The following is a 10522-nucleotide window of genomic DNA, read 5'->3' as shown; positions in this document are numbered from 1 at the left end:
GCAGTCTGTCTTGGCCAACAAGTAGTTTTGCTCTCAGAATATGGATGTCAATGTGTGTGTGTGTGTGTGTGTACATAAGAGGTGGAGAGGCCCTGCACAAAAAAGCTTAGCTTTTCAATGTTATCTTCTTGTATTTCTTTTCTCATCGGAGATATGATCTAATGAACATGATCATGTCATGATATTGTTGCTCAAGGCGCTGCAGGCGCCATGGAGGCTGTCATCCATGCACAGAATACACAGTAGATAATGGATACGTTCTGAAGAATCCCATTATATACTACAGAGGTTTATCTGCTGTGTATCCTGTGCCTTTTCTCCCTTTTCAGCTTTGAATGGCTGCCCTCATGGCTACACAGAAGCTTATTTATATAAATTATTGTAGTCTTTCTGAAGCAAACACACCAGTTTTACCAGTGCATGGCAGCAGTAAATAATATTGTCATTCCTTTAAAGCACTTTTGTTTTTTGGTTTTACTGTTTCTTAAACAGTAGTGTCACATAGTTAATTTTCTCTGCCGGTGTAAAAATGCTGAAAAGGAGAGATGGCCAATTTGTCCTGCACCAGTCCCTCCCATATGCAGTGACCGGAATGAATGGGATCCACCTGTCACTGTTCAGACAGGAAGATTTCTGTGAGAAAAAGCTTGTGTCTTCTGGAAGAAATAGTGGCCTTGTGCACAGTTGTAGTGCTAATGGATAATACAGTATTTGGTGTGTAAAGGTTTAAAGAGCCAGTGACCCCAAGCATGTTTGCCTCAGAAGCACTAATGCTGATGTCACATAGGTTTGTTCTTTGCTAATCTGTTTCCTCAGAGTGGAGAAGTTCCTGAATCTGCCAGTTTTATTAGCTTGTAATGGAAAACACATTATTTAGCTTTTCAGCAGCTGTCCAGTTTGGAATTTCAGCAATCTGATTGCTATGGTCCCAACCATGCATTCATTTCAAGAAGAGACTGGAATATGAGTAAGAGAGGGCCTGAATAGAAAAATTTATAATAAAAAGTAACAATAACTTTGTAGCCTTACAGGGCATTTGTTTTTTAGATGTGGTCAGTGAGCAGTGAAAGCTGGAAAGAGTCGGAAGGAAAAGGCAAATAATTAAAAAAAAAAAATGAAGACCAACTGAAAAGTTGCTTTGAATTAGCCATTCTATAACATACTAAAGGTGAACCACCCCTTTAAGGGGATAGCTTACATATACAGATGTGGGACTTGTAATCCAGAATGCTTGGTACCGGGGTTTTCCAGGTAATAAGTCTCTCTGTAATTTTGGTTTCCATACCTTAAAGGAGTTGTTCAGTGAAAAAATAAAAACTGGGTAAATACATAGGCTGTACAAAATAAAAAATGTTTCTAATATAGTCCAAAATGTATTCTATAAAGGCTGGCACTGACTGGATGTCAAACATTATAGCCAGAACACTATTTTCTGCTTTGCAGATCTCTTGGCTTCCATTGATTGGTTACCAGGCAGTAACCAATCAGACCTGAGGGGGGCGCCGACACGAGCTGAAAGCTAAGGATAAATTGCAAACTCGCTTAATAGTTATGTCCCACTTGGCCCCCCTTCAAGTCGCTGACTAACTAAAGGTGGCCATACACGGGCCGATAAAAGCTGCCGACAGACCGAGTCGGCAGCTTGTTGGCCCGTGTATGGGGGCCCCCGACGGGCTTCCCCGATCGAGATCTGGCCGAAAGTCGGCCAGATCTCGATTGGATGGGACTAAAAATCCCGTCAGATCGTGGCCGCATCTGTTCGTTGATGCGGTCCCGTGATCCGACCGCCCGTTTGCGTTCGCTAGAATCCGATCGTTGGGCCCTAGGGCCCACGATCGGATCAACCCGATATTGCCCACCAATATTGCCCACCATGTCGCCAAACGAGCGGATCTCTCCATGTATGGCCTCCTTAAGAGAGAGAGCGCTGAAAAGCAGGAAGTTGCATTCTGGCTACTATATTAGACATCCAGGCTTTATACTGTACATTACATTTTTAGCTAACTATATTAGAAACATTTTTTTATTTTGCACAGCCTATCGATTTACCCAGTTTTTATTTTCAGTCTGAACTGTTCCTTTAAGTCCACTAAAAAACAAGATACATATTAATTAAACCCAATAGGATTGTTGTGTATTCAATAAGTATTAATTATAAATTGGTATCAAGTACAAAGTGCCGTTTTATTATTACAGATGAAAAAGGAAATACTTTTTAAAAAATTTAATTATTTGATTAAAAGTCGATGGGAGGCCTTTTTGTGTAATGGGTTTCCAGATAAAGGATCCCATATCCCGTATATGCATTTTAACAGCAAAATAAATAGTACAAAATACATTCTGACAATTATTTGATTTAAAAATCTATATATGTATGTATATATGTGTATATATATATGTGTGTGTTTGTGTGTGTGTGTGTGTGTATATATATATATATATATATATATATATATATATATATATATATATATATATATATATATATATATATATATATATATATATATATATATATATATATATATATATATATTATACAGCAGTAATGGAGAAATGTACTGCTTTCATACTTAGTGCCTCCTTTGTAATTAGCTAAGTTATTTTAAATAAATTGCAGTATTCAACAGCCCTTCCACTCCCCTTCTTTTATGCAGGGGTTTACATGTGCTCTGGTAACCTGGCAAGAACTAACCGTGGAACAGCTTCAGTTTCCCAGTTTGTCCTGTTTAGTTCAAGAAATCAAAAAAACATAGATTTTTCATAGATAAAACAATAGACAAAAGGTATGTTCAGTGCAGGCCCTATTAATTGCACTCACAAGGGGGGTTTACTGTTCCTTTAAAGACATTGAATTACTTCAGTTTGTTTGCCATGTGTAGATTAAGAAATAACAGAAGATCATTTTCTTAATTTAAGAAAAGGGGCAAAATGTATGAACTATTGAGTATACTGCCCCATAAAAAAGCTAGGAGTAGAATTATGTGCAGTTAAATATAATCTTGTAAATATTAATTAAATATAATTCTCATTTCAGAAAAATGTTAAAGGAATTCTGTCATGATTTTTATAGTGTAGTTTTTATTTCTAAATGATACTGTTTAAAAAGCAAATAATTCACTCTCATATAAAATGTTATCCCTGAACCAACTAGTATAGTTTTTTTTTTTTTAGTTGTAATATTGGTGTGTAGGTATCCACCTCGGGTCCTTGTGCCTGATACAGTGCTTTTAGAAAGAGCCAGCACTTCATGCTTTCAGATGAGCAATTGTTTCTCCAACTCAATGTAACTGGAGGAGTCACAGTGGGACATGGATTTTGGATATCGAGTGCTATTCTCTGTCAGGGGGCCTATTGGTTCCCTGCGGCTGTAGTCCAGACCAGGGAGGAAGCCCAGGAATCAAAGTCCAAGTTTGTAATGCCAAATAGGGTTAAAGAGTATAAGAAATCCAAATCCAGGCAGATAAACAGGCAGGGTCAAAGTCCACAAATCCATTCAACAAGTACCCAGGAATGTCCAAAACAAACGCTATAATCGGGCATTGAACTCGTAACCTGGAAGGGTTTTTATCTTTGAATTTCGCGCCATGCGCATGACGTCATCGTGCGGTCATCAAGATGTGTTGTCAATAGGCGCCTCCATCTTGGATGTGCCAACGAAGGCGCCGAAAGGGATGACCGTGCCGATCGGTCCTGACATTCTCATATCTACCAGATAGCTGTTACCTAGTTACGTTCCCATTGTTTTGCTGATGGGCTGCTGGGGGGGGGGGTAATATCACTCCAACATGCCGCACAGCAGTAAAGTGAGTGACTGAAGTTTATCAGAACCCCAGTCACTTCACTAAGGGTACCTGGGAAACTAACATCTAGCCCCATGTCAGTTTTCAAAATTAAAAATATAGGACATCTGTTTGCCCTTTTGACAAATAGATTTCAACGCAGAGGTCTGCTGGAGCAGTATTAACTGAAGTGTTGGTGAAAAAACGGGAAAAAAACGTTTTCCCACGACAGTATCCATTTAAATAGACACTGTTACCAGAGCATAAGTCCTTGTGTTAGTAAACTTAGACCACCATAAGAATCCCATTTGGTATATTGCATCAAGGATGGCAGGTACTAATGACTCGCCATCCCCATTAGACTTGAATGTAAATCGCATCATAAGTCACTGGTTTTCTGATTATAGTAGCCATGAAAGAAATGCTTATCAAGCAATGGTAGCCTGGAAATGCAGTGCACAAACTCTTTACATAATTTATTTTCAAGGCTATGAGAGAATTACCTTGGTCAATTTGGTGCCATGTTGTGCCATTAAAAAACTAGTTCACCTTTAAGTTAACTTTTAGTATGGTAAAGAATGGCCAGTTCTAAGCAGCTTTTGAATTGGTTTTCATTATTTTGTATAGTTATTGAATTATTTGCCTTTTTCTTCTAACTGTTTTTCAGCTTTCAAATGGGAGTCACTGACCCCATCTAAAAGCAAATGCTTTATAAGGCTATAGGCTGGCAGTGAATATGGGCCACCACTGGCATGGTGGGTCAGCCTGAACCTTCCTAGGTTTCTGACTAATGTGGAACGCGCGCGCACACACACACACACACACACACACACACACACACACACACACACGTCTTCAAAACATGGTCAGCAAAATGGCATTTTTAAAAACCTGGTCAGCAAAATGGCATTTTTATTTCAGGTCAGTTATATATCAGACACTCCGGCTATCTCCAGAGTTGCCGACGCGGTCACACACAAACGCGGCAAACTAAGATGGCAGCCGGTGATACTTGCAGTTATCGCGAGAGTTCCAACTCACCACAGACTACCGTGGGCAAATAGCACCACCCGCACCGCTCCCTCGCCACTCCCGTCTCCCTCTGTTCCCCTTTCTTCAGCGGGTAGAGAGGACAAGGTCTATGTAGCTAAGTCGGCAGTAGATTAAGGAGGGGATGGGGAAGCTACACACTAGTCTAAGGGGGCCTGGCCATTCTGACCTCCCGAGAGGGGGAATTAAAGTCACTGCAGAATCTGCGTTTCCCAGCCAGAGTCCCTGCTCCCCCTCAGGGGGCATGTTATCTGGGAGGTCACTCTTCCTGGATAGAGCACGCGGCCCCGGGACCTTTGGTGAATTCCCGCGTTGGGGGTTAACTATAATGGGTGCACGGTAACCCGGTCCCAAATCTAGCCCCGGCTGTTTGCGAAATTCGCTGACCTGAGATTTCCTTTGTTGGGTCTCACTGGAGACCGTTTGGTCCATCCTCCTGTGGACAGGACACTGGAAAAACTGAAGTAAAAGCATTTTGGTTCGGGATTCGGCCTTTCAACAGGATTCGGTTGAATCCTTATGCCGAACTGAATCTTGATTTGCACATGCGGGGAGGGAAATCGTGTACAAATTAGGATTCAGTTCAGTTTTTGGACGAATCTTTCTCGAAGGATTCGTGGGTTCGGCCGAATCCAAAATAGTGGATTGGGTGCATCCCTAAAAAGAGGAAGTGCTAGGGGTAAAGCTGCAGTCCCGGCACGCCCTCTTTTCATCTGTCAATCGAGTGACTAGCCTCCTGAAGGATGGAGCTTTACCTCATCGGTCTCCTGTGTCCTCCGGAGACGTCAGGGAAACTTGTTTATACGAACAGATTGGACACTGTGAAAAATTATTTTGTTGAAAATTTATTTGAGGCTTTTTGCACTGACTATTACTTATACTAGGAGCTGCCTGAGATGAGTAGCTAGGTTACTGCTTAGTAATACCTAGCAAGAATCAAAAAGCTTTTATGATACTTTGTCATAGGGCTTTATTTACGAGCCACTCATTCAGCAGCCTCTGGTAAACACGATCTCTCTCTGCCTGATGGCCTTGTACTTGCTGAATGTGTGGTTACATGAAACATTTGTCCCAAACACACAACTTGTTGTGCATTTAGGCTCATTGTTGAAACTAAAATCTTCAGACTTGAGAAACTGAATCAACCGTTTACAAGTGAACACATATGATGCCACCATGCTGTGTAACCATTTATTTTCTCTTAAAAAAGATGTTCTCTGTTTTATATAATATTTTGTAGTATAGATGTTTGCCATTTTTTTTGTTTAACCTTAACCAATGAACAGCAGTCATAAATGCCCTATTGAATTATATTGTGACTTTTTGTTTTTAACATTTTTGAATTTAATTCATATTCCCCTTTTATGCATTTCTTAGTGAAAGCAAGTTAACTACATTGGTGCAGAAGCTTCATGAATTTCTAGCTCACTCCTCAGAAGAATCTGAGGACACAACTTCTCCAACAAGACAGCCTGTGAGCAGAAGTGCAGGTAAAATTAGAAATTGACTTTAAGTATCTGGAGTTTTTTGCGATTTTTGTCAGTATAATATCAGAGGGATCATTTTAACTGGTGACACCAGTGCTCAGTGGCACTGCTTTTGATAGTAATCACCTAAAGCACGCACTGATAAATACAGTGGACCTCTGCTCAGTGCTGACTTTCTGAGTGGCGGCCCATTGTTTTTATCATTTGAATCAGGATTAACTTTTCCCATAGATTACTATGAGGCAGGCAGAAAGGGTCATTATTTTTCACGTGATGTTTTACATGTACTTGATGCAGCCAAATACAAAGTAATAGGCTATTCTGAACATATTGTGTTATTCATTTCCAATGCTTTTATCCATAAATGTGAGAGCTTCTGTACTGATTGTTCTGATGAGGGAACTCTCTAGAATACAAAATCTGAACTCTTCAGTAAATTATCTGGACAGTGACGGTTTCATTTTTACTCATTAGTAAAGGCATGCTGAATGTGTTTATGTATAATTCATTATAACCAAAAATAATCCTACCTTTCTATTTTATAGCTAAAGTCAAGTCTGTAAATCAACTGCATCCAATGGAAAACAACATGGATGAGGTAGATCATTGAAATCAATGTTTTAAACTTGTGTGTTTATGTATATATGTAGAAACCAGAGTGTGGGTCCCTTTTCAATATATATCAAATCCACAGTTGTAAGCAGCGCACACCGGAATTTTAAAAAATATTCATTTTTTTATTTATCAAAAGATTAAAAACATAGTCGCAAGGATCGACGTTTCGGTCTGGATCTAAGACCGTTATGAAGATCGTCTTGATAATGGTCTTAGATCCGAATATGAATATTTTTTAGAATTCTGGTGTGCGCTATAATTTTTAACCTTACTAAGTGAGGAAAGGCAGCCTGATTTTAGTGTTCACCACACTTTGATTTAAAGTGTCTGATAAATGCCATGCAAAGGTTTCCTTGGGATTTTGTGGTGTTATAATTAAAGGGGTAGTATACGCCTTTAACATATGTTCTATAAATAAGGCTTGCGCTTATTCAGTTAATTATGTGATGTCTATAGTTTATTTCATGCAGTAAACATTAGAGAATTGATTCTGAAAATAAAGTTGCCTTCTACTGTTCGTGTTAGCATAGTCAAAAAAAAAAATCAGACGTCTAGCGAGAATCTCTTTGTTAAAGGGGAATTTGGGCTTCCAAACCAAAATTTGATAAAGCGGCGCGCATAATACAGAAACCCCTAATATACTATCAAGGTTAACCGTTTCTTCAAAGAGTATGAATAAATGCCATTTTCTATGCTGAAATTCAGGTGTTTAACAGTTTTTCTCTTTCTGTATCATTTGAAATCCTGGCAGGGAAGGCGGGACTAAACACCGATGTTACAAATTGTAACACCTTCTCCACAGCTTACAGACAGCATGCAGGAACTACATATCCCACAATGCATTGCACTGTGATGTTCTGTTCCTTATTGAAATCGTGTGCCGTAGCGATGTGCGGGTCAGGGTTTCCCGCTTCCGGGGATCCTTTTATAGACCCGCGCTGACACGTCCCGCCGATGACGTCACAAAAGGGGCGGGGTGAGCAGACGCGAGGATATAAAACAGGAACCCGGATGCCGGCATTTGAAAGTGGCGGGTATCGGGTTGGCCCGCACATTACTAGTGTGCAGCGTATTGTTTGGAGGATGCAGGCTAAGGACAGATGGCTGTTGATACAAAGTAACAGTAGTCAGCCAGCTCAGCAGAGCAGGGCTAAGCTTAGGGAACTGTTCCAAAGCATTAAAAATCATGAAAAGTCTGCATATTTTTTTATTGATGTATATTGCAAAGTTGCTTGAAATTATGTTTATTTTCAAAAAGCTTATGTTTGTGTCAAGTTCCCCTTTAACAAACTTCCCCATGTAAAGCTTTTATTCGATTAACAGCGGCTCATTCTAAAGAGGACTCGTGATTTTTCTTTTATTTTCTATTATGCTCATAAGAACCAAAAAGTAGAATGATTTTGCCCTGTTAATTAACCCTTTCTCTTTTATGGTTTAGGGAAGTACTTCTGGAAACCTCTTGGCATCATCTCGTTCTAAAAGGTAGGTTTTGTTTTTTAACAAGTGTGTTGTACAGTGTAGTACAATAAGGATATATATATGACTAACTCTATTTTATTACCGAGTTATTACAAATTCATTGTGCAATGTGAATACTGTCTTTAGTTGAATACTAAATATTCTGACAGACCTTTCCCAAACTTATGTAATTTTTTTTTAAGCTGCAAACAATTACAGATAAAAACCTATTTGTTTACTAATCATTTTGCATGTGTTTCTTTTTGTATATAAGTATGTGGCATCTCCAGTCATTTCCCTTGGTGTCTGCAGTACCTTAGACCACTTATGTCTGCAACCCTACACTATATCCAATCCACAAGCCAGACAGTTTGTTTCCTTTGTATAGTTCATCTTTTGCTAAAAATAATATACAATTTGTATTAATTTTATGGGCAGTTCAAATGTGTTTAGAAGTTCTAAGATCATTTTCAGTTGCTCATAATTTTTATTTGTTCTGCATCTCTCCATCTCTCTGCTATCTGGTTGCTAGTGTCCCTAATAACTAGATACTGTGATGTATGACTGCAATAAAAACAAACAAACTGGGATTTCTTGGTCGTCACTAGGCAGCACAGGGCACTAATGGGTTAATGCCAGTGTTTCCTCTAGGAGGCAGGATGGATCTACAACTTCAATCCCTCCTCTAGGGATACTCCTCTTCCCTTTATTAACCCCGCTTACCTCAGTTTTTTCCAACCTGCAGGAGGTAGGATGTCTGCAGAGCGGTGCTCCATATTTATCCAAAAGTTTTTTTTTTTATTCGTTTGTATTTTATTTGTGGGATTTGTGTTTCGGTTGACACAGAGGAGTCTATCCACACTGGAGAAGCGCAGGCGACAACGATGCCACCGTCTTATCACTGACACATTTGTCAGCCATTCCCAAGACAAGCTCTGCCAAAAAAGGGGGATTTAGCAAAGGCATGCTTCAGCACTACCATAACGCCTCCCCCGGAGAGCTACCCACACTGGGGAAGCATGCCCCAGCGGTGCCAAAAAAGGGTGATTGAGCAAAAGGCATGCTTCAGTGCTGCCATAATGCCCCCCCCTGCAGAGCCTAGTAAACTGCCCGCCCCCGACATCGATAGTACTCTGAACCACAGAGTCAAATCTAGCTCCAAATAGTGCGAACCTCCGTCCGCCATTTTTGGTCCGCAACTCTGGGAATATGCACCATAACGGTGGTGCCACTTAACGCAACAAGCGCTAGAAGCATGGCAGTCCAGATGGTCCGGAGATAGCTGGGGGACACACAGAGCACCTATCAGGGAATCTGGTCCCAGACTAGTTACGGCTGCTACAGCTTATATTTCTGTTTTGTTTTTTTATATATATATATATATATATATATATATATATATATATATATATATATATATATATATATATATATATATATATATATATATATATATATATATATATATATATATATATATATATATATATATATATATATATATATATATACGCTCATTACTATACCTTGATCTGTTCTTAGCCTAACATAGCATCTGACCCTTCCAAGACCGCACAAGATAAAGAGGACTTGCAATCAGGCTCTGACACGACCTCTAATAAAATAACTGAGAGACATAAGATAAAGAGGTACAATAGCACCATAAAAAACGCAAAACTTATACAGAAGTTGTGCCTTTAAATATCCTATTCACATCTTCCACCGCTGCTTTCAAGCCATAAATTGCCTGCATGTGTGTATCGTACCATGGTACTATGGCTAGAAGAAGCGTTGGTAACTTCGTCTTGAGGAGTCATTCAACATACACAGTCATCTCTCAAAAGTGCTCAACGCAGCACACTTTATCTGTGATGCAGCTATGGATATTCTCCAGTTACAAGCCAGGGCATCAGCCCTTTCAGTAGGAGCCAGAAGAGCATTATGTCTCAAGTCACCGAATGCGGACCTAGTCTCCAAGAAGAATCTTACTCTACCATTTGCAGGCTCTTCACTCTTTGGGCCAGAGCTGGACGTGTTAATCAACAAGATTACTGGGGGAAAGAGTAACTTCTTGCCCCAAGACAAGAAATCCAGACCTTTAAACACACAAACAAGACAGCCTTTTAGATC

At 39.7% G+C, this 10522-nt stretch overlaps 1 protein-coding gene across 3 annotated transcripts in view; it reads left to right on the top strand.

The window, feature by feature from the left end:
• The window catches only part of atrx.L (alpha thalassemia/mental retardation syndrome X-linked L homeolog), a 118483-nt gene that overhangs the window by 9647 nt on the left and 98314 nt on the right, over positions 1–10522 (top strand). For 2 of the 3 annotated variants that reach the window (XR_001932620.2, XM_018229764.2), the window contains exons 2-4: positions 6210–6322; positions 6865–6917; positions 8373–8416. Coding sequence is in view for 1 of the 3 variants with exons in the window: in XM_018229764.2 (XP_018085253.1) it covers positions 6210–6322; positions 6865–6917; positions 8373–8416 (210 nt within the window). In the remaining 2 variants the exon portion in view is untranslated. Of the gene's footprint in view, positions 1–6209; positions 6323–6864; positions 6918–8372; positions 8417–10522 lie in introns of those variants that run through there. The other variant, XM_041572697.1, reaches the window with a different exon arrangement.

The sequence above is a fragment of the Xenopus laevis genome, chromosome 8L (assembly GCF_017654675.1).
Source record: "Xenopus laevis strain J_2021 chromosome 8L, Xenopus_laevis_v10.1, whole genome shotgun sequence".
Classification (NCBI taxonomy): domain Eukaryota; kingdom Metazoa; phylum Chordata; class Amphibia; order Anura; family Pipidae; genus Xenopus; species Xenopus laevis.
This window is presented reverse-complemented; position numbering and strand designations above follow the sequence as displayed.